The sequence below is a fragment of the Desmodus rotundus genome, chromosome 11 (genome assembly GCF_022682495.2).
Source record: "Desmodus rotundus isolate HL8 chromosome 11, HLdesRot8A.1, whole genome shotgun sequence".
NCBI lineage: Eukaryota > Metazoa > Chordata > Mammalia > Chiroptera > Phyllostomidae > Desmodus > Desmodus rotundus.
Window position 1 is genome coordinate 68,612,023 of NC_071397.1, and position 25,206 is coordinate 68,637,228.

The 25,206-nt window shown below is 42.1% G+C and overlaps 1 protein-coding gene across 1 annotated transcript in view; it reads left to right on the forward strand.

Moving 5' to 3' along the window:
- The window catches only part of SLC35F1 (solute carrier family 35 member F1), a 348,943-nt gene that overhangs the window by 302,881 nt on the left and 20,856 nt on the right, over positions 1-25,206 (forward strand). Inside the window, exons 5-7 of the mRNA XM_053914101.1 lie at positions 2,974-3,130; positions 5,023-5,075; positions 14,930-15,084. Of these exons, the coding sequence (XP_053770076.1) occupies positions 2,974-3,130; positions 5,023-5,075; positions 14,930-15,084 (365 nt within the window). The remainder of the gene's footprint in view (positions 1-2,973; positions 3,131-5,022; positions 5,076-14,929; positions 15,085-25,206) is intronic.

Here is a 25,206-nt window from a genome sequence, read left to right on the forward strand (position 1 = left end):
TACTGAGTGCCAGATGGTATGCTAAGCATTTTACATTATTTTGTATTCTTTTATTTACATTATTTTACTGTATTCTCACAATAAGGAAAGTGAAGTGCAGAAAGACACTACAGCTTGCCCAATGTGCACAGCTAACAAGTGGCAGAGATGTGACGAGAACCCATGTCTACCTGTTGAAAGCCGTTGACCTTTTCATTCAGCTGGGTTCATTTAAACATTTACTACGAACTTACAATATGTCAGCATCCATGTTAGGACCACACAGTATAAAGCTAAGTAAGCCACAGCCCAGGCCCCTCCACCCCATGGCATAAGAAAACGGGCAGGAGGGAAGACACACGAGTTAGCAAGTAACAGCGTGGAGCAGAATGCAGTGGGCGCCATACAAAGTTCCAATGCTGTAAAATTCGGAGGAAGGAGAGAAGGCACTGGGTTGAATGGATGTATACCTTCAAATGTGTTCATTTACCCCAAATTTGCACAACAGAATCACTCGCCGTGGTTTCGCGCATACACAAATGGCAGATTTGCCGGGTATGATAAAGTTTTCCCGGTGAACATTGCACAGAAACTGGCACCATGGTGGTAGGCGCACTAACTGTGCTTAACACATGGAGTAACATGTACTTTGCAGTTAATAGGTAAAAATTGTAGATATAAAATATTAGTTTTAGTAATTTCTTACATCAAATACTCCATTATCTAATATGGTTGAATAAAATCATGTCCTGGTTAATTTAATTATATTTAACCAACTAAATTTGTATACATGTACTATGTATATGTATGCACTTTTAAATGATTTAAAATTAATGAATACACTAACTAGTGAAATATTAATAAATAATATTTAATCATTTTGTCACTAATAACTAGAAAATACTTTTGAACATACAGTTACAAAAAATTATATTATTATTAACAATAACTATCACTCAGCCCTAGCTGGTGTGGTTCAGTGGATTGAGTGCCAGCCTGTGAACCAAAGGATCACAGGCTCGATTCCCAGTCACGGCACACACCTGTGTTGTGGGCCGGATCCTCAGTTGGGGGCACATGAGAGTCAACCACACATTGTTGTTTTTCTCTCTCTCTTTCTCCCTCACGTCTCCTTTCTCTACAAATAAATAAATAAGATCTTTAAAAAAAAGAGCATTTAAAAAAACCAATAATTATAACTCAAAGTATGGGGGAGTAGGTTTCATATAGCCAAAGGCCAGTTAACAAAAAGGCCACAACTGTACAAATGTGAAATTTATAAAAGATTGGTGAGACTACTTGTTGAACCTGTCTGGCCCTTTCTTAGGACTTTTACAAGGTAGACTGATGTTCCCCTAATTTCTATTAAGATACTTTATGAGAATTTAGCTTTCCTGAATTCATTCAGATGAAATTAACTTCATTAACCAAGAATTCTATTAAGCAGCACCTCCACACTTCACTAGTACAGCAATAATTGACATTCATAGTAATAACCCTGTGTCATCACAAAATTCTAAAATGGTCCCTGAATAAAAAGCGACCAAGTCACGCTCATTATAATTTTAGTAATGGATTCTTTTTATTTTACAGATTATTCCTCAAGCAGATTCCTTAAAATTTAAGGTTTTGTCAGTATTTTCTAGTGGACACATATAAAAAGGTTACTCAGATTGCTGAAGATAGCACTCTGTCACAGCAACCTTAATTTCCCCAGAAGGAGCGACAGGGACCTCCCACAACGTCTGAATTCTCACTGGGGCCTCACCGCCCCCCTCAGCCCCAGGGAGGACTCTCGGCCCTTGCAAATCCAGAGTCTCAGCTCCATGGCCTCGAGGATGACTCCAACAAGCTCTCCTGGCTTGCGGGGTCTCTTCTCCTTTCTCTCTGATCCTTCAGGAGTGGGAAGTTGCTTCAGGAAAAGTGCCACCATGTAGAGTGAATATATAATCTCTGAAGGTGACCACAGAGGCATGAATGAACAGATCTTTCCCCAAACCCAGCTCGGGTTCTTTTATGCGAAACCACTTCTAGAAAATTCTCAGTGCTTCCAAATGAGTAGTGAGAATCTGGTTCTACAGTTTTGGATTGTTCCAGCTAACCTGGGAATCCAAGGCTACTCGAGCTGAGTCTCTCCCTTAGAGTCATGCTGGAGAAAGCACCCTTCCCATTCCATACCATTTCTGTCCCTGAGCAACACATTTGTCCAGTTCCTGTCACCTATCTGTGCAGGACAGAGCTGGAGGTTACTTGGGTGCCAGTCCACCAGTAAGGTCAACCCCACTGCTGATGTCCCCTCTCCTTCCTGGCCTTCCCACTTCCCGAAGTGGAAAGAGTTTGCCTAAGTATAGGAAATAGCTGGGTACAACATTTATTAAAAATTGGACATAGACTGAAACTAACCAAAACTGAGTTTAAAACAAATACATATTTTCTGTGGAAAAAAGGAAAATGTTAATGAATTAGATATATTTTCACTCTTATGTTACTTTAGGGGAGTTGAAAATTTCAACCCATAATCCCTTTCACTCTCATTTTCTGAGCAGGGTCACATTTTGCCCATGGTCAAAATAGAGCCTCAACTACTGTTTAGCTTCTCTCCCTGTGTAACAGAGGGTGGGAAGTTAGACTGCCTGTTTGATCTAGATCACGTTCACCAAACTGTTGGAAAGCGCCCTGTAGCATATATGTGCATGTATTAGCATGTATTCATAGACATACTCCTGGGTGAAGACTGGGCTTTGTGGAGATGGTGCAATCTAGAAGAAACCGGCCCCTTTCTTAACTAAGGAAGACTTCCGGTTGGAACATATCTGACTGCCCATAAACAAACTTTACTAAATCTCAGTTGGCAAGCTACAGAACTTCTGTAAAAATGTCAGACTAGAATAACCATCAGTAACTGATTTTGCTGATGTTAAATTCTTGTTAGGAAAATTTTAATGAAGCTCCCTTGTTTTTTTCTTGTTTGTTTGTTTTTTGTTTGGTTCCTAGGGGAAAATAAGCTGGTAGGGGACCTTCTGGTCTTAGGAGGAGCCACACTCTATGGTATCTCTAATGTCTGGGAAGAATACATCATCCGAACGCTGAGCCGAGTGGAGTTCCTGGGAATGATCGGACTTTTCGGGGCATTTTTCAGTGGAATTCAATTGTGAGTAAAAATGACAAGAAAATAACAGACAGTAGAGACCAGTGGGACTTATGCTGACAACATTTTTCTTTGGCTTTGGGTTGGTCACTTCATTTTATAAAAATCAAGGCTGGGAACCTGTCACCATTCTCCCACATGAAATCTGAAAACTCAATGATCTTAATTAGTAAATTTCTCCCAAATTAAACAAGTTTATTATAAATTATTAGGAAAACTTTTAATGGACTTTGAAGATAACTTACAAGAAACCATTAGAAGTACATCGATTCTCCCAAACCAGCCAGTGGGATTTTACTTCGAGAAATAGAAACACTGAGTGTAGATGGAATGATCTGATGTTCTTCCCAACAGGGCTGTTCTGTTTACTAGTGACAACCGACACTAGAAATCTTGCAGTTCCAATTTGCCCTTTTATACATTTTTTCTTTTATTGCCTGTGGATTTGCATGAGTGAATCATATTTCAAATTCATCTCTTAGAAATTTAACATTTTCATTTTCCTTAAATAGGTGAAGATGTAACTCTTAGACATTTGTCTAGGTTTAGACATTCTCTAAACCTCAAAAAGTCAAAAACATCAACTTTGCAATAATTCTGGCACTGGGACATATAAGTCATCACTGGTGCCTCAGAAATTGCTGTGAGAATAAATGTCAAATAAAGTAGAGTTTTTCATCAAGAAAGACCATATATTTTAGTTTCACATAAGAGCTTAATAAATCTATGCCTTCCGGCCTAATTTCACCAAATGTTTTTACAAAGCAAGCAATTCTGATTTCACCAAATCACCTTCTACAAAGCAAATCCTTTGTAACTGTATTGGTTCAGTGTCTGAAATTATTTATGGAAGACATTTTGCCATCACTTTAAACACATTGTGCAAATAGGCTGCTTCCAAGAATCCTCCAAGTTTCAGTACCTTCAGACAGACGTAAAAAGCTCCAGAGCACACAAGACACGGCGGAGATGGGAAGGCTCTTGGAGGATTTATTTTCAGTTCATTTTTAAAGCATGATGGCATTTTAAAGCTCCTAAATTTGGTGCTTTGGGTTTGTGAGAGGAAAAGAAATTGCCTGGTTCAGCTATTCAGAACCAACATTTTGTAGGTGGATGGCTCGTTTTATGGATTATTATTCTTGAATCCAAAACATATATTCAGAGATCTAGTGTTTATTTGCTCCAGTTGCAGTCCATTTAGAGCCGGCAGAGCCCTTCAGAGACACTGCTACCAAAGTAATGGAAGAGGCATATGGGTGAGTTTGGCAATGGGATACATCAAGGGCCCACTGAAACCAGATAACCCTGGCAGAGTGGTGCCAGCCTTGCCTCCTGGTCCTCTTCTAGAGAGGTGGCTCTCCAAGTGTGCTTCTCTGACCAGCAGCACTGGTATCACCTAAGAACCCCTCACATCTGCACACCCACGGTCCCCTTCCAGATCTATGGAATCAGGGTCTCTAGGAATAGGGCCCAGGAAATTGTTTCAACATGCTCTCCAGATGACTTCTTTGCACATTTAAGGTTGAGAATCACTGTCCTAGACAATGCTGAATCAGGAAATTGATTACACCTGCAAGCACTGAAATGTTCCCAGCCCCACCATTTACTTTTCAGGACTATTTTACTTTTCTAGGCAGACTGCTTGGGTTTGAAGGTCGGTGGGAGGTTGCAGCTCCACCATGCCTACTGGCACACTCTCACCACTGCTGGCTGCACCTGACAAGCTCCTTGAGGATAAACCTCCCTCTGCCAACTTAGACTTGCCTCTGTGACCCCAGAGGTAGTTGTGCAATTCAATTGGTCGCTTCATGATTTGTATAAATCTGATAAGTGAAGAGCAGAAGTAGGGTGCATCATAATCTTGCTCATCGGGTCCACTTTCTTTTAATTTGCAGAGCTATAATGGAGCACAAGGAGCTGTTAAAGGTGCCCTGGGATTGGCAAATAGGTAAGATGCTGTATTTAGTGAACCTGAGAGAGCTGTTTGAGGAGTAGTGTGGGTGGGGCACAAACAATGAAAAGATTTAGAATGCAGGGGACAAAAGAAAATGAAATCCCCTTGTCACTTTAGGAATTCTTGCACACTAGAAGAGACTGAACTGGACGATTCATAATGTTTCCTAATTGAGCTTCTACCCATTATCGTCATCAGGATGTCATTAGTGTAGACACAGAAGTATGTTATTAGGTTAAAGACCAACCAGAAGAGCGGAACGCCCTGAGGCAGTGGTGGGACAGGGACGACAGATTTGCTCCAGCCAAGAGACGCAGAACGGAGTGATCGTTAAAAGTGGCACTTCAGAAAAGGGGAACAAATGGAACTTAACAAAAAGGCAGAATCTAAAAACAGTGTAATGGATGTTCTGAGCTCATAAAAGCCTTTTCAGACGAGAGCATTTTGCACGGAAGGAACAGTTAATTGATCTCAGAATGGACTTGGTAAAAAATACCAGAGATGCTTTAAGCTGGGTAGTAGTCGTCCAAGGCATCTCACATTTCACTGGTTTCTAAAAATCACTTTTCTCTTAAATTAAAAAAAAAAGAATAAGACAAGACTTGAGATCCTAGATGATGCTGTAATGATCACACAGAAAATTCTAGAAGAGACTGACATTTAATACCCTCAGCCTCCAAACTATCTCCTCAGTGTCTATACCAAGACCCGTGAGTTCCAGCAATGAGCACAGAGCTTGCCTTGTGGGGGTGCTTGGAAATTGTGTGCACAGTGAATGTAAATTGGAGTGAAAACACACGTGGTTCCCCACGCTGGCTGCTCGAGCCATCTACAGTTTATGTGAGTTCTGATGGAATTAACAGCTTAAGTCAAATTCTGCTTCCGTGTGTGAGGCCAATGACATAAACTTCCCTGCACCACTTTACCTACCCTCAGCCTCAAAGCACCCAGAGCCCCCTGCTACTGAGATAATCCCCCCTGAAGACACATTGCAAACTACAAAATTATGCGTGACTCTCCCTGGGGATTATCTCTAGTGACTTCAAGGGCTGATCAGCCCTGGTGTCTGTCCCAGAGCCCTGCCATTTCGTTTCTCTTGAGTTTGGCTATAGAATGCTACAGTGACATGAAAATCAGCAGAGAGGATGAGATAGGGGGGAGGTGAAGAGGGCAGCTGGGAAAAGAAACCAGCTGCAGGTGACAGACGTATTTGCCTTTGTGACTCTCAGTGCCAGGAAACAAAATGTTACCTGTGCTTGGTAACACTTTGCATGCAGTGGTCCGTGAGTATAAATTAATTTTATGTGAATAGTAATAACAATAAGAAAAATAATTTGTCCTCTAATTGTGTGGATGTCATGTGCACGTCCACCGAGGTTCTGTTACAATTTGGGGTTAGTTAATGGGTCATCAAAAGGTAGTTTTATTATGAGCTCTCATATAGCTATTAAAATGTCAGTCCCCTGCCGTCAGAAATGATGAAGGGCTGGGTAAAAAGAACACATTATGAAGCATTTGTTTAATTCCTGATGGGAAATGAGACCAAAATGGTCTAGAAAGGAAATCAAATATTCATCCTTTTCTTTCTGAAGCAATGATAGGGTTGGGTTTGAGATTTTTTTTTTTTTTCCTGCAAGGCTACCTTTGTCTTCTTTACCTCCTGCTGACCTGTGCAAGGTTCTATTGTTTAGCTCATTTCTAGGCACGTATTCAATGAACAAATATTTTTTTAGTAAGTGAGTAAGTGAATGACAAGAGGATGGCAGAATTATTTAGGCTTGACATTGCACTTACTTTCTGGGGAACCAGGAGACGGCATACCAGCTGCTGGGACTCATGGATCAGAGAGGCAGGGACACATCAGGGGGCTCAGCGCCCTCCTAAAGCACCCCCTGCCGCTTTGAGAAGTCTCCCAAGAGCCCAAGCTTGGATTGTTCTGTGTGTCTTGATGAAGAGCTCACAGTTCCTTGCTAAGAGACTGGATCTAGACTGTCTTCATCTCCCACCATCTGTCACTGCGTGCTCCCCTTCCTCTCTCCATCTCAGTACTTGCCTTCAGACAGTCTCCCCAGCAGCTCCCATGGTTGCTACTTCCTCAAAGTAAAAAGATGCTTCTTTCCTACTGTGGAATAATAAATGTGTTTTATATTTTCTGGACGTGGAAGGCATTTTTTAAAAAACATATTCTATTATTTTCCTATAACATTGACCAATTGCAAGACACAAAGCAATTAAAAGCAAGAAGATAACAGTTTTTGTTGTTTGTTTTTATCTCTTTGTTTTACTCTACTGAACAGAAACACTGGGTCTGGTTACATAAGCATCATATTTAAGGAAAATGTATGACCTAATGGTGCTAAAACGTCCCCATGGGGAAAAGGTGTGTTTAAGTCCCAGTTGAAAATCTAATAAATAACTTAAGCACTCTGTTTGCCCCATTTGCCGTGTTGTGCTGAAGGACGTGTGAACAAATGTAAGCTGATGGAACGTCCGATGGCGGGGGAAAGGAAAGGGTGCTGTGGGTCAGCTAGCACAAGTCTGCGGGGTGCGAGGGGCTCCTTCCCTTTTCCTGTTGTGGGCGATGCTTGTTTTGTTTTTGTCCTGGAGGCTGAACCAGGACAGCTGACCTTTTCCCAGAAGAGGAATAATGGAACCACAGAGCAGAAGGGACCTTAAGGAAAACTAAGAATACACCTTTTTTGCTGTTGTTTGTTCGTTTTTATTCTCTCCCAAGGACATGCTTATTACTTTTAAAACAAGGGACAGGGAGGGAGAGAAGCATCAATGTCAGAGAAGAACATCCATCAGCTGCCTCTCATACCGGTCCCAGAACCTAAGCATGTGCCCTGACCAGGAATCGAACCCACAACCTTTTGGTTTATAGGACAATACTCCAAACAACTGAGCCACACCAATCCAAGCAAGAGTACCCTCTTTTTTTTTTTTTTTTAAACCAACGTTGAACCAGAGGTCTGAGGAGTTAAGGTGACTTGACCAAGTTCATGACCGCCTGTGGTGGGACTAATGTGTACTCTCTCAGCAAGCCCCACCAGCCTGCTGCCCTTTACAGGCTTAGCCTCGTGCATATGCTCTGAAAAACCATCTTACTTAGCCTTTATTTTTAAGAATTAAAAATAATGTTTTAAAAAACAAATGAAATTAAAAAGCAGAACACCAGTGGGATCACAAAGAAAGTGATGAAATAAAATATATACAACACATATAGACACATACAATATACATGTAAATATCATATCACCACATAACATATACTTTCATATGCATGTATAGAGCATATCTTTATATATGGTGTGTATATTATATGTGTATAGATCATATGTCATCATATGTAAAATGGGATGCTCACTCAAATCAAATAGGATACTCCTTCAAGGCCTTATTTCTATTCATAGTAATTAAAGTATACGATATAATATAAAATATACTATAGATAATGGTATGTGCTCAGAGTTTAAAGTCAGGTCATCTTTGTGACCTGGGGGCAAGTCACCTGCTCTGTGTTCTGGCCTGTTGCCTGTTTACTCTCAGATCCATCTGCTTCTTGCCCTTACCTGCTCTGTCTTGTAGAGGCTCATGCAAACTACACTTCCCAGTCACACTGCCCTTGTCTATTGGCTTCCAGCTAGACTTGGCCAATGGGAGGGAGGCAGCAGTGGGAAACTGGAGGGTGTGAGAAAGAAAGCAGGTGCTCCTCACTGTTTCTCTCTGTTTGGGGTTGGGTCTCCAGAAAGGACTAAGTCTCTTCCGTGATGCCTCCTCTGCTGGGTTCCCTACCTCCTGACCCCTGGTAGCATGGCCTCCTCACGGGGTCTCTCTAGCTCCAGGGGTGTAACTTACTGTCATTGCTAATCCCTGCACTGCCTCACCATCCCTGTTTCCCCTGTCATCTGTTCAAACATCTTCGTAACTTGTGCCCCATATTAAATTTCCCCTATTGAGCCTGATATGGACTGTGTTTCTTGACTGATATGCTCTATAAGCTCATTTCTGTGTCTGTATAAAGAGGGTAACAGTAGTAATGGCATTATACTGTTGTGGGGATTAATTAATTAATGTAGATAAAGTACATAGTACCAGACCCATAGAAAGTTCTCAGTCAATATTAGCTGACAGTATTCTTTCCAGTCTCTTTAGTCTTTAGTCTTTTGGTGCGTGAGGACAAGAGTGAATGAATTCTATCTTCAGTGAGAAAGGAAACATTCAATTAAGAAATGGTTTTACACATGCTCTGTCTGTAAATGTAGTTATTGCGGCCATTATGGAGTTGTCAGTCAAAAATTAATACAGTTCACTTGTTTCATCACGTTGGTCACTTGTTTGAAAGCCCTGCACGGGCAGCAAGTTGGGCTTTCCGATGCATCGCTAACATCCATTAAGGAGCATTAAAGATAATGTCCATCTAAGAACAGCAAATCAGCAGACCGCACAAGACTGCATTCCCACTGTCAGTTCGGTCATGTGTTCATTTGGCTGACTACGCTGTGCTCACGAAACAGGATATTCACACACAAAAACACTGATTGACCTAGCAAAGTGATTAATTGTGATGGTTTATGCATTCCACTCACATCCCCCTAAATTTAATTTCTACGGTTTTTAAAAATTCATTTAGAATATTAAAGCTTGAAGCATCCCCAGGGTAGCGTGATGAGCAGAGTAAAACTACTGTGTGTCTGTTTTCCTGCTCTCCTCGGCTCACCAATTATGATTATAAAGTCACACCTCCCCTCTGAGCCTGCCGATTATATATCGAGCTCCCTACTGGACAAATCCTCCAGGAGAATACATAAGCATTTACAACTTAACACACTCAAAACGGAGCTTTTTATTCTCCCTGAAAACCTGGCCTCCTTCACTTCTCTCCAGACCAGGAAATGGCATCACAATCCCCCAGTTTATAAGTTAGCCAGCTATTAAGACCCAAGGGTGTCCTTGATGTCCTCTGTCCCCTCACTACCTACATCCAGTCTATCGCCAGACTTGTTGAGTCTTCACACATCCCGCCACTTCCCTTCATCTTCACTGCCGTTCTGAGCAGAGCCACCGGCACCTCCTGCACAGGCTGCGACACTACACTTCTCACTGGTCTCCTCGCAGGCTTTTCTCCTTCCAACCCCTTCTCCGCACAGTAGCCAGTCATTCTTTAAAAAATGCATCGCAATAGATCAGCTATTAGCTGCCTGCTACAGACTCCTCAAAGGCTTCTTGTTTTCCTTTCTTTTTAAATATATTTTATTGATTACGCTGTTACAGTTGTCCCAATTTTTCCCCCTTTGCCCTCTCTGCCCAGTACCCCCATTCTCTCCAGCAATTCACCCCTTTAGTGCATGCCCATGGGTCATGCATACCAGTTCTTTGGCTTCTCCATTTCCTATACTATTCTTAACATCCCCCTGTCTATTTTGTACATAGCGTTTTTGCTTCTTATCCCCTGTACCTTCCCTCCATTCTCCCCCTTTTCCCTCCCAGCTGATAACCCTCCCAATGATCTCCAATCTACGATTCTTCTCCTGTTCTTATTGTTTGTTTTTTTTGATTCAGTTGTTGATAGTTGTGAATTTGTTGCCATTTCTTTTAAAGATTTTATTTATTTATTTTTAGACAGAGGGGAAGGAAGGGAGAAAGAGAGGGAGAGAAACATCAATGTGTGCTTGCCTTTCACACACCCCCTACTGGGGACCTGGCCTGCAACCCAGGCATGTGCCCTGACTGGGAATTGAGCTGGCAACCCTTTGGTTCACAGGCTGGCACTTGATCTACTGAGCCATGCCAGCCAATGAATGTTGCCATTTTACTGTTCATAGTTTTGATTATCTTCTTTTTCTTAGATAAGTCCCTTTAACGTTTCATGTAATAATGGCTTGTTGATGATGAACTCCTCTAGCTTTACCTTGTCTGGGAAGCACTTTGTCTGCCATTCCATTCTAAATGATGGTTTTGCTGGATAGAGTAATCTAGGTTGTGGGTCCCTGTTTTTCATCATTTTGAATACTTCTTGCCAGCCCCTTCTCACCTGCAAAGTTTCTTTTGAGAAATCAGCTGACAATCTTATGGGAACTCCTTTGTAACTCTCTGCTTTTTTTCTTGCTGCTTTTAAGATTCTCTCTATATCTTTAACCTTCAGCATTTTAATTATGATATGTCTTGGTGTGGTCCTTTTTGGGTCCAACTTGTTTGTGACTCTCTGTGCTTCCTGGACTTGTATCTGTATTTCCTTCACCAAATTAGGGAGGTTTTCTTTCACTATTTTTTCAAATAAGTTTCAATTTCTTGCTCTTCCTCTTGTTCTGGCATCCCTATGATTTGGATGTTGGTACATTTCAAGATGCCCCAGTGGCTCCTTATACTGTCCTCGTTTCTGTAAATTCTTTTTTCCTCTTGCTGTTTTGGTTGAATGTTTATTTCTTCCTTATGTTCCAAATCGTTGATTTGAATCCTGGCTTCATCCCCTCTACTGTTGGCTCCCTGTAAATTTTTCTGTATTTCACTTAGTGAAACCTGCATTTCTGCCTGGGTCTTTTTTATGTTGTTGCTGTAGTCAATGAGTTCTTTGAGCATCCTGATCACCAGTGTTTTGAACTCTGCATCTGATAGACTGGTTAATCTAATCTAATAACAGAGATTGGTTAATCTCTGTTTCATTTAGTTCTTTTTTTAGGGTATTGCTTTGTTCTTTCATTTGGTCCATATTTCTTTGTTTCCTCAATTTGGCGGCCTCCCTGTGTGTTTCTGTGCATTAGGTAGAGCTGCTTTGACTCCCTGTCTTAGTAGCATGGCCTATTATAGAAAAAGCACCTGTAAACTGTATGGAGCAGAGTCTTAGGTAATCACCAGGGTGGAGCAACCCACTTCACTGCTTTTTGGCTGTGTGGGGGGAGGACTTAGAGAGCAGGCTATGCCACTGCCTGGTTTCTGGAGATTTGCCCAGCACTCACCCTGTTTCCAATCACTTCCCTTACTCCCCGTATACAACTGGCACCCTTCCAACTGTTGCCCTGATGCTGAATCCCAGAGGGATGTGTTTGAGTACATTCTAAATCTGTGCTGGCCCTTTAAGTGGAGTGTCTTGAAAGTCTGGAAGTTTCTTCTGCTGCCCCAAACCCCACTGGTTTTTATAGCTAGACATTATGGGGGTTTATCTTCCTGGCAGTGGAACCCTGGGCTGTGCAGTCTGGCCTTGGGCTGGGATCGCTGGCTCTCAAGGTATCCCTCCCAGTTTTTACTGACCACGTGTGAATGTGGGACCGCCAGTTCCACCACCCCCACCTCTCCACACCACTCCACACCTCTCTCTGCACTCTCTGCCCATCTCTGCATCTCCACCCCTCCTACACGTCTGGATGAATGTGGCTTCTTTAAATCCTTCGTTGCCTGACTTCCATACAGCTCAATTTTCTAATGGTTCTGGGTGGCATTTGTTTTGAGATATATTGTAATTCTTTCTGTGGTTGTGTGAGGAGGCAAAGTGTGTTTACCTACACCTCCATCTTGACCAGGCCCTGTTGCTTTGGAGGCTCTTTTCATTTGCAGATCTCCCTGCCTAACACAGTTTCCCCTGGCTCCTCCTGTGGCAATGTCCTTTTAGTCCTTCAGCTATCAAGGTAAACGCCACCTCTGCAGAGAAGCCTTACCTAGTCACGCTTCCGAAAGCAAGCCTCCTACCATTTGCCGTAAAGAACCCTTTTCTTCCCTCACAGCACTAGCACCAACTTGAAGCCTCCTGCCTTTCCTGTTTTCCACTGCACTGCTAGCCCATCACAGAGCGCTCAGGGCGGAGCATGTGTAATTTAGTGAATGTGAAACATCAGAGCCAATATGTGAGCATCCATGGTATGCTAGGTAATGTAATGGAAGAGTAGGATTCTGGAACTTCCTAGTCCGGTCGCGTAAACTCTAATTCAGTAGGGATGCTATAAATAAATAAATAAGTAAATAAATAAGTAAATACACAAATAAATTTTAAAAAGACTTTGGTGCCTAGATTGTGTTTGAATCAACTTTGATTATTTTTAGTGAATTAATTTAAGGATATATCTTGCTGCTAACCTCAGATTCCTTAAAGGAATACTGAATTAATTTTTATGTTTTTTAATGTATTGATTGTAGGTTATTTAGTTTTGTATTTTTAGTAACTTGGTTAAAAGGAAAATGAGTAATAGGTGGCAAGCAACCCAAGTACAGGAAAATTGACCATTTTTGGAGAATTAAGACTTCTGCTGGAGCATCAAAAGCCATCTGATATTACAGGACAGAATATCCACAAGAGGGCCCATACTTGATGGACCAGGAAAGTGGTCATTCAGGTTTCCTCTTGGGGCACTTACACCACACTAGAGGGGGCTGTTGCACCGAGTTTGCTTACTGGTCAAAATAATTTTGTATATAGCTTAGATGTGGCCCTCCTTAAACATAGTATCAAAATGATGATTTATACCCTTAAATATTTTTCACATGGGAAAAACAAACTTCTCTCTGGAAGAGTCACTGGTCTTCATAGTAAAAGGGGCTGGATGTCCAGTACCTACCAAATCCTCCAAAATTCACAAGATTCAAGGAAGCAATCTACCCAAGGCCCACAGTAGATACATTATATCAAGAATTCCTTTGGAAAGGCTGGATACTTTTATTATATTATAAAGCCCATAGATCCACTGAATTGTATTACTTATGCTTATTCTATGCCTTATTCTTTCAAGGTAGAGAAATGAGCATTATTTTTCTTCATTTGTGTTATATCAACATCTATTAAAAAATTAATCAAACTATAGATTTAGATCCGACAAAACTGTGCACTTATGGAATTAGTGTTAACAATTATGTATCTAGTTATAATCAGAGAAAAAGAAAGATTTAGAGGATGAGAGACTGGACAAACATACAGAAATTTAAGGGCACTTTTTTAAATCTTTCTCTTTTGTACAACTTAGTTGTTTGATGGTCTGCAAAGCATTTACCTATTTATTTAGAAATAGCACGACTTACATGTGAGAGCCCATGGCATGCTAGGAAAGGGGATACAGGAATAGGTCTCTCTGTGTTGGCAGTAGGGCTAAGCAGGATTTGCAAATCTGGAAGGTCACCTTGTGCTAAAAGCAATGAAGTTGTCTTCCCAAGGTCACATGGTTAAGATTCCAATTCAGTACTCTGACTTACTCCTGATCTCTTTGATAGGTAATCTCTTCAATGTAACAATACCTTTACCAAGCAGTTCTGTTCTGTTTTGCAAATAAAAAACTCAGTGGAACTAGTTGACAAAACAAACAAATGAGCAAAATAGAACCAAAGACTTGAAAATAAAGTACAGCAGTCAGAGGAAGGTGGGGGGATAACCAGTGAAAGAAGGGGGAGGGGAAGCAAAGGAACAGGAATAGAGGACTCATAGGCACGGACGATGGCGGGGGTTGACTGTGGGAGTGGGGGCCAGGGTAGGGGAGAGCAGAGGGGATAAAGGCGGGACTACTACAACTGAACAACAATAAATTTTTCAAAACCCAACAAATGAGAGATGAAAATAGTTTGACAGGGACATAGAAGTTAATTACCACACAACTGAGAATGGAATTCAGAAGCCTTGACCCCGTGTTCTGACTGTAGCCACTAAGAGGAATTCACTCCTAGAAGCAAAATATCAGATATGTAGTGAGTTATTTATTTTTACTTTCTATGTTTTAGCTGTATATGACCCAATACTAACCATCAGTTAATGGAGTGAAAGAAAAACTCCCTTTGTGATCACTGGTGTGCACGGTGCCCCTCTTCTCACCCACTGGGGACACAAAGAGTCCCCGCAGGAGGCTGTGATGTTGCCTCTCTTTCCTCTCCCGCAGGTCTGCTCTACGTCGGCTTTACCGCCTGCATGTTTGGTCTCTACAGCTTCATGCCGGTCGTCATCAAGAAGACCAGCGCCACTTCGGTCAACCTCTCCCTGCTCACAGCCGATCTGTACAGCCTGTTCTGTGGATTGTTTCTCTTCCACTACAAGGTAAGTGGGGGCAGTGCTCCTTTGAGAAGACACTTGGCAGGGAATTACCTGCCAGGGCACACAGGTAGGACTCCCCTGATGTGGAATGGCCTGATTGGGGGTAGGAGGGTAAGAACGGAACTGCGTGCTAACCCCTGTGACCTGGGTATTTACATTTCAACTAAAAGACAGAGACAACATTTTGTCCTTACAGACCAGCAACTACAGACCATTGATAGAGAAAGATGAGACACCACCAGAGAGGAAAGAGCTTTCAGTAATGGTGGGCAGGTTTTTCTGACACCATTCAGCCCAGAAGCGCCCCTTTGTTCAGCTTAAAGCTGGGAAATTTGTACAATTTCCAAACTATAACCACAAAATGGGTTCTGCCAAAGGAACACAGACACAGACAAAAGACACAGTGCCCGCAGTTTTTGTTCTGCACATGTTTTCAAATCTGGAAATATGAGTGGAAAACATTAGTGCATTTGAAGCACGCTTGACCTGACTGTACAAGCCCACTTATACCAGATTTTTTGAATAACTACATACAGTACATAATGTATTTTCTCTTCCTAATGATTTTCTTAATAACATTTTCTTTTCTCTGGCTTACTTTATTGTAAGAATGCAGTATATAAGATAAATGATGTTACAGAATATATGTTAATTAACTGCTTATGTTGTCAGTTAAGTAGGCTAGTACTAGTTAAGTTTTGGGGAGTCAAAGTTATAAATGGATTTTCAACTATGCAGGAGGTTGGCAACCGTAATCCCTGTGTTGTTCAATGATCAACTATAGTTTCTTTACTAAAAGATGGGGGTTTGAGTAAAGGAATGCAAACAGATATTTTGAAGTCTTTGCAGTGAATATGCGAGCCCTGGAGGAAAGAAGAAATGGTTCAGTTCAAAGGTGGCAGTCTTTTTGAAGACTGCCCACATCCTAAGCCAAGGCAGGCCAGAGTAATTGGGTGGTACACGGAGGTCACATGTTGTCTTTGAAATGCTACACTTCCTGCAAGTATTAACAATTGATTCGAATGCGTATGTGAGAAGACACTTGCTTGCCTAGTCTCTTGCAAGCAAGTCTTACAGGAATGGCTTAACTAGTCCTGTAAGATAAAGGGCAGCAGGAGCTATGACCAGCGTGAAAAAGGACAAGTATGGCATATTCAAACAGATGAGACCAAATCTGTTTTACGACAGCAGAAAGAAGAAGCAGAAGGGAAGAAACACCATTCTGCTCTCTTCTAGCCACGTGCTTCACCAGTGGTTTTACTGTTCATATCACCAGCACGTGGGCGTGGTAGCTGATAGGGCATCTCGGTGGGCCGGGCATCTTCAGCTAGGTCAAACTGGGCTTGGAGGTTCCCAGACAAGTGCTGAGTTGGGAAGAGTATGTACCTGAGAGGACCAGAGGCAAAGAAGCTAAAGTGAATAATCAGAAATATGACTGAGAGAAGCCAGAGCCACAGCCAGGAAACAGACTGAGAAGGACAGACAATGGGAGAAAAGAGGTCACAGACAATGTAGCAGCTGGGAGGACCAGAGCAGGTCTGGAAGACAGGAGGTAGAGAAAGCTGCTATGGCAGTAGACAGGAATAGTGCTGACTTCTTACTTTACATGGACCGTGTGCCCAGTGTGGTGGCAAAAATGACCGTTCAAAGGAACTGTCTAGGACAGGGCAATGTTTATACATTGTTGTTGGGTTTTTGTTTTTGCCTGGATGGTGCAATCTGGGTTTCCTGATTGCACGCTGGTCATCCTAAGGGTAAAAAGTAAAGTCACAACATCTTCTTCTCGTGCTACACCCAGCCACAGTGCTAGAGGCCTGGCTTCCTTTACAGTCCCTCCCATACACACCCCTAGACCCCTGTAGCTATGGACTCGTCGGTACAGCACAGCACCCACCATTTCCTGCTCCTCTCTGCAGCTAAGCATCCACATCTAGTTCATTCCTTAAGCAAGAGTTCAGTTCTCAGCAATCATTCCTTTGTCTTTTTAAGCTCCAGAACTAGAATCTCTTAAATCTTCTTTGAGGAAAGAGGACTAATATCTATTGCTCTGACTGGGGATTGCAGTCACTTCTTGGGCAGTGCAGATCCAGTCCAGCTCTCGGTGTCCCTTACAGCAGTGTTCCTGGAAATCTGGTGTCACCAGGGGCACTTGCTAAAAAGGCAGATTTGTGGGCCATACCTCTGAGCCACAGAAGCAGGAACCGGGGACATGTCTGATGGAGTCTGCATTGCTAACTGGCTCCCCTGTGGGGCCGATGCTCTCCAAATGTGAGAACAAATACCTGAGCGATACCCCTGAACAGTGCTCCTTTCTAGTTAAATGTACCGCTCCTCATGCTTCCCCTGACTTTTCACTAGACCTGGGACTGACCACATTTACAACCATCAGATATCCAAGAAGCGTGATGAACCAGGTGAAGTCTAATGCTCTCCATCCATCTCCAAACAGCATTTGTATGTCACTACTTTCTTAGGATAAGTAACTTCGCTGAAGAGGAAGCCATGCAGTAACCCCCATCACACCATCATATGGGAAGCTGCGTTCTCCGAAAATTAAATTCTGGTATTCATCATTTGGGGGTGAAATAGGTGTTTTTATTTCTTAAAGCAACGTTTTTTACTATACATACACATTTTATTACTAGTTAAAAAGATAAATTTCCTTAAGGTAAAAATTAGTTCAACACAATAGTTTTTTTTAAAGCTAAAATTGATTCCTATTGTCTTTTTTCAAATTAAACTTTCAAGATAATTGTTGGTTCACATGCTGTTTTAAGAAATAACACAGATCTCATTGACTCTTTACCTGCTAGTGTCCTTGGAAGCACCAAAGTTTTCATTTTGATGAAGTCCAATTACCTATCTGGTGATATTTTTAAAACATGAGAAGAACCAAGTCCATCACACCACAGACTTTGGGCCACCCGTCTTCCCTGGTGGTTTCCAGCACTGTTCCTCTCCAGGGCCGCCTGGCCAAGGCTGCTGGTTGCCTGGCCCTGTCTGCTCTCAGGGGATGGTGGAAAGTCACAGCCTGCGGAAGGGAAGATGCCATTCACATGCAGGTGTCTGTAACTATGTAAGGAGCAGAGTGTGGAAGAGAGTTTAAGTCAGTCACCCTCAACCTTGGCTGCACGTTGGAATCACCCGAGGAGTTTAAAAAGTACTGATGCTTAGGTCCCACTCTCACTGCTTCCAACTGAAGTGGTCTGCAGTGCGGCTTTAAATACCAGATTTTAAAAGGCTCCCCTGCAGCCAGAACTGAGAGCCACTGGTTCAGACTTACATTATGTGGCTGCGAGCAAGTAGAACTAACACCCCAGGGTGGAGGGTATAAGACTACAGCTCAATATAAAGAAACCTTGTTAACAGTCGGTCATCTGCAAGTGGCATCGATTGTCTCACGAGTCCCCCTCACTGGAGAAGCTGGACAGGAACGTGAGAGGGAGAACGTGAGCGGCCTCACACTCCAGTACTGAGGAATGAATGACCAGTAATCTCTAAGATTGCATTTGGTTTAACTACCGTCTGCAGCTATAGTTTATTCTTTCACTTAATCACGATGTCTTTACTCCAAAAAGCTTTCTGGTCTAGTGATAAATATCTGCAGGTTGGGAGAGCAGGGCTATTTGCTCGCAGATGTTGCTTACTCAGGCAGAACTAAATGATTAAACGAAGCTCTCCTGCCCAGCATTGATTATTTGCTTTTTCTCACTTTCTACCCTTGGAAACAAATTCATTCCCTTCTCCACCCATCAGTCCACTGTCTGCAGCTTCTCTGCCTCTTGCGCTGAGGGCCGTGCTGACTGGGCAATAAAGCCCCACGTCCTGGAGAAGCAAATGACCCGCTTCTGAAATGGACTATCTACATGGTATAGTGCTGCTGCAAACTCTAATTTTACAAGACTTTTGACAAGTTCTCATTCATTTCAGTTCTTTATTACCTGACAACAGTGTTGAATCCAGAAAAATAAATTTATAGCAATCCCTGAAAATTGCAGGAAATAAGCTTTACTGGGCCTCAGTGACCTCCCAAAACCAACCCAGGAAGAGATTTACATGGAAGCTTTTCAATTTGGTGGTGTGTTGGCTTTTCAAGGTCAGAGCTTAATCAGTTGTAAACTCTATCTTCTTATATTTATTGTACAAACAAGACACTTCTGAAATTGAAAGGGTACATGTTTCATGTGGCTGCTGTAACAAATTACCACATGTGTAGTGGCTTGAAACAGGACAATTTACTACCTCACCATTCTAGAGGTCAGAAGTCTCACTGAGCTAAAATCAAGTGACAGCAGGGCTATGTGGTTTCTGGAGGCTCTAGGGAAGATCTTTTTCCTTGCCCTTTCCAACTTCTGGGGGCTGCCTGCATTCCTTGGCTCCCGGCCCCTTCCTCTGTCTTTAAAGCCAGAGGTATAGCATTTTCCAATCTGACCACCATCCCTGCTTCCTTTGTGTGACTGACTATACTGGGCCCACCCAGGTAATTCAGAATAATCTCCCCATCTCAGAACTTAACTTAATCCCATCTTAAAACCTCTTTTACTGTGTAAAATAACATAGTCATGGGTTCTGGGGATTAGGATGTGACAACCTTTGGGGAGCCATTGCTCTGCCTGCCACAGGAGGACTATCAATTAGAGAAAGAGCAATAAGGGTGCACTGGCTCCAAGCCAGACTAGCTGGGATGGGTGGATGCGCCCTTAGCGGCCACACCTGGGCAATGAAGACGCAGGCTCCACCTATGACACGGCTCTGTTGAATTTCCCAATTGATTTTTAAAGTAGTGCTGGTTACCTGGTAAGATGTGATTTTAACGAAGAAAACACTAAATTATGTGGGGAGAAAATGAATTGGGTGGGAAGACCACTTCAGTATCTACATTGTGAAGTATAAATTCAAGCAATGTAATGTTGGGGGGAGGCGGGGGGAAGAAATGGACTGTGAAAGCAAAGGAGCCTAGACTTCAGTTGTGGCTTCTGTTTATTTGCCTTTGAGTACTTTGAACAAGTTTTTTGCTCTCTCCAACTTTTGAGGTGATGAGATGTGCCTTATGGAGGTTTTGAAGGGATTCCATAATTTATAAATGGTGACCAACAGTAATGCATTTCTTCGACTTAATGTGTGGTTCAGGGTTAGAAATCCCTATCCCCAGTTTTAGGATATGCATCTTACTTTAAGATGTTGTTACTAGATGTAGCTTTCAACAATTTTGTGTGAGTTTTCTCACATTCCTTGTTCCAAAAGGCAAAAACTGGGATTTTATGTATGACAATTTATAAAATATTAATTACATCAGTCATTGTTAACTGAATTCTTTGATTCCCTCAGTGCTTATAATAGAATTTTTAGATGACAGTCATAAATGCAAACATTCAAGGGTTGTTAAAATAAAATGCCAATAAATTCGCTCATGATATGCCATCATGTACCAATAATTCTTCGGGAAAATAGCAGCCAATTTTGAATAGATAGGGTATCCCCTTCAAAAAAGAGAATTCACACATTTTCAAGGCTTAATATTGCTACAGAATTGCTGTAGTTAAAATAGAGAGTAATTTCATAAGGAGATTAGTTTTTATAGTTTCATCAAAATAAATAAGAAATTGGTAGAGAAAAAAATGAACAAATCCCCTTTAAACACTCCACTTAAGCCAGTGGTTTATAGTTTCCCACACTGAGAAGTTGGAAACTATAGGAGATCCTATTAGAAGAGTTATATTTTAGGGAAGTCAGGGCTCCATGAAACTTATAATCTCACATCAGAAAAATGATTTTTATCCGTATTTTCACTATTTTTAAAAATGCAGAAAGAGAGATTTCAAAGTCATTTGTCCAAGAAGACTACTTCAACTGTCCTGGGTAACGTGATTTACATGAATTTTTTAGAATCCCACCTGGATGTGTTCTTTAGAAAACACTTTGCATGTTTTTATCATTGCTGTGAGTTATCTTTGACAATCAGAGAAGCTTCTTACAGTGTCAGCTACCTATTCTAGCAATCCAGACTACATCCTCTGAAGACAGGTATAGAGCCCGAGCTCCACCCGGACCCTCTCTGTCAGCCACTGAAAAGTATGCCCCGCTCATGCCTGTTTCTCTTACTGGTGTTGTCGTTCTTGTTTTGAGATGTGATGAGAAAGTTTAATAACTCTGGATGTGGCGCTAATTCATTAATACATTATTGTGCACTAAATTTAAAAGGACTTCACCCAGCAAATATTTATTCCACGCCTGCTGTGTGCCAGGCACTGTTTTGGTGCTCAACTCCATTTATAAATAAAGAGGACAAGAACACCAAGGTGGACTAATGCAAACGATGAGATTCCAAACCACTGCCACTTGAATAGACCAGCAACCCGAAGCATCCTTAACATCTGAGAGCGGATACCAGGGGGTCTGCAGAGATTGCATTATGGGTGAAATATCTCATTAGCCACGGATTAGAATCTGCAGCCAGGCAACCGCATTGATCCTCTGTGGCAGTGAGCAGTTTCAGTAATGGAACTGCACTTGAAAAGCCAGGGCGGGCAGCCGATGAGCATAAAAGCACCTTATTTATAAAGGTAGTCTCATAAGTAGCCTGTTATATTTCTTTTTGTGAGAATGACATCTTAAAAGGCTATGAATTTTAAGTTCACAGTACCTAAATACAATTATAAATGGGTGATATTTAAATGAATACTTGGCTTTTATGACTCTTTTGCAAATTTTCAAACTGTCACTGGTGAGAAGAGAATTCGGGCAACTGGCATCGCTGAGGCCCCAGAGCATTTCACACGGAACAGCAAGGTGACAGAGCAGCGACGATCAGCCTTTCTCCTCTCACGGCACAACACACTCACTATTCAAACTTTGGGGCACACCAGAAAGTGTATATTTTGCAGATCTAGCAAAAAATAGGTATAATTTTGATTCATTCACACTGGAGGCTATTGTTGTGTTGGCTGTTGTCATTTTTTTATTTCACAGTCTAAGGGAAGAGAGATCAGTGCCCCTGACTAAGTAGTCAGGTGTTGCGTGTTTTAAACATGCTTGCGGCACACTGGTTGAAAATCGCTGGGATGGAGCAATGAATGTTTGGAAACTCAGCACAGTGTCTTGGGAGGTTCCCATCTTGCTGAATTAGGTAGTGTGAGTGTTACTAGCTTCCACAGGTGGGAGCCATTCAGGAGCCCATGATCCTTCCATCTTGCGGCTCTGTCATCCTGTAGGGCAGGGATCAACAAACTATGACTGCGAGCCAGCCCCCTGTTTTTGTAGATATAGTTTCTTTTTATATTACCCATGGCAGCGTTTGTCCTATAGTGACTGCACTGAGTACTCGTGATGGAGACTGTGTGGCCCACAAGACTGAAATATTTACTAGCTAGCCCTTTAAGAAAAAATTTGCCGGCCCTGGGCAAGGCCCTTGGAGTTCTCTGCACAGCTCTCCGAGACAGCGTGGAGGCTTTCACGGCTGGTGGAGACTCGTGTCCATAACCTCCTCCCCGTTCTCTGGTCCAGAACTCAGTCACATAGCCACACCTAAGGGAAGAAAGGCTGGGAAATGCAGTCAAGCTATTTGTGCAGAAAGAAAAGAAAATAGATCTAGTGGAAAAAAAAAAAAAAACGGCCAGTTTCTGCCACATTAGCAATTTCCATTTATCAGAAATTTTGGAAGGATTAAAGAAATTGGAGACAAATTTGAAAGCAGGTTCAGAATTACAGCCAGCAGTCAAAATGCCTTCTACATGAATCATTTCACAAACCCCACATCGCAAATAGATGTTTTGGACATAGAGCACCAGGGCAAGCTGCAAGGAAAAATGGAAAGAGACAGCGGAGCTACAGGAGCTCCACATAGAAAGGCGGGTGGCTGGACTGGGCTGTGGCCGGGAGGAACCAGCCAGCTGCAGAAGCAGGAGAATGTATGGGGTACGTTTGTCACCGGGGTACACGGTCTGACCCCGTCCTGCACATGCAGACACCTCACTTTGTCAGCAGTTCCCTATGGTTCCCTCTACCACGGACCAGAATATTAACAGCCCAGGCTCACAGAAACCAGAAAACCAGTTGGCTGAGGTAAAGAGCAACGGTTGGCTGAAGCAGAGCCATCACCCTACTTTCTCCAGGGGCTACCATGGACGGGAGACTTCGTTTCAAATCCATATTTAAAGTCTTGAGTGGTTTTATTTACTCCCTTCTATGAAAGATGATTAATACTACCTATCCCCCATTTCCTGATTTCTGCTGTAGTTTTCATATTATCAATTATTATAATAGTTCATTTCCATCAATATAATCCCTATGGCACTTAAGCCATATTTCTATACTTATTACGTTTGCTGAATCACCAGTCTCTGAAATGCTCTTCTTTTCTGAATTCTTTCTTTTGATCCATCTCTCAGGTGACTGGATTTCATCACTATTGGTTGTGAGGAAGCAAGGCTGCTGCGTATGGTTGCACAGGCTGTCCACAGTGCAGTTCGTCCATTTATAGGGAACGTTTTCTAGCAGAGGGTAGTCCAGTGTCGTGAAGAAGGGGAGACTTTATGATCACTGCGAAAGTTTCATTGGGCTAGTGGTGGGTCTTCCAGGAAATGTTCATAGGGGCTATATATTCCAAGTCTTTGCTTTCTTGAAATATTTCTTACATTTGTATTCAAAGGATAACTCTCTTATGTTACACTTTCTTTCCCTCAAAATCTTATAGCTACTCTTTTTTTAAAAGTGAGCACCCAGTTAGTTTCAATCTAATGAGTGACTGGATTTTATCATTGAGTAATTTGGGTGTTTTTCCCCCCAAACGAGCCCACAAGAGTCGTATCTCTGGGTTCTTTTGGTTTGAGAATATCTCTGATGACTTCGCACTTGTAGGTCAGTTTGGTCTCTGACCTATTCCACCTGGAGTACAGATTCTTGGTAGCCTTAAACTGCTCCCCCAGTTCCCCACAGAGCCTCAGATAATAACAAGCCTCAGTGTCCCCTGCCTCCTTGAGAGTGTGAAGAAGTGGGAAAGGTTTCTGTTATTGAGAATGTTTCCTTGATTTTTCCCTGAGTTAATCACCACTTAATCAATCTCTCCAAATTGGAGAGAGGTCTAAAAGGTATAGATCTCTCTGGTAATATGTTTCACCAGATATATTTTACCAGATTTGGTGATATATTCACCAAAATGTGAACACGAGGCCAAGGGCAGGCAGAAGAGCAGGGTTGTCACAGCCTGAAACCAAGCTCTGAGTCAGACTGCCTGGGTGTGAGTTTCAGCTCTTTGCCTACCAAGGGGTCCCTGACACTTTTGTGCTGGGGGGTCCTTTTCGTAGTCCTGTGAAGCTGAGCAATCCCTCTCACAATGTTTTTAAATGTCTAAAATAAAATACATAGCATGACAAAATAGGCCAATTATCCATATTAAAGCTATTAAAATATTTTTAAATTCGATGTTATAGTAATAAATCAAATCACAAGATGTATTATCACACCTAGTAAGCCTGTCATTTCACAGCAGTGAGGAGCGTCAACAATATCGGAGAGATCTGCGGCAGTTGTGATGTGACGTGAAAATACATGTGTGTTCTGTTAGGGAAAACGTCTACGGTGCTGCTAACATTAGTGGGGGCCACTGCTCACATGTATAATGAAGAAATGCCAAATGTCAGTCAGTTAGAGGTCAGTAAAAATGGAACTCCAGGCTTCTTCTGCAGTCCCACCTTTAAATGAAAGAACTGACTTTATGTAAGAACTAAGCTCCGATGGCAGGGGTCAGGCGTGTCTCTTCTCCGTGGGATCCCTGGTATCTAGTACCATGCCTGGCAGCAGTTATTTGCTCAATAAAGGGCTTATTTTTACAAGAAACATTGAAAGTTAAACTTCAGTGTTCTAGGCTGAACATTATCTAGGAATTTTCACATAAAAAGCAAAAAAGTTTTCGAATGATGTGGATTCTTTGCACCTCAAGTTGATGAAACCAGCTGAAAAGTAAAAAACTTAGGTCCCACAATAGCAAGTCGTAGTTTTGATTCATTCTTTGATTGAACTGATGGGTAGCTTAGGGAAGGGAGTGTGAAGATTCGGCAACTAGTTCAATGTCATAGTAGTTATATACAGTGTCATGGCAGAATGGAAGAATGGAACTCACAACAAGGA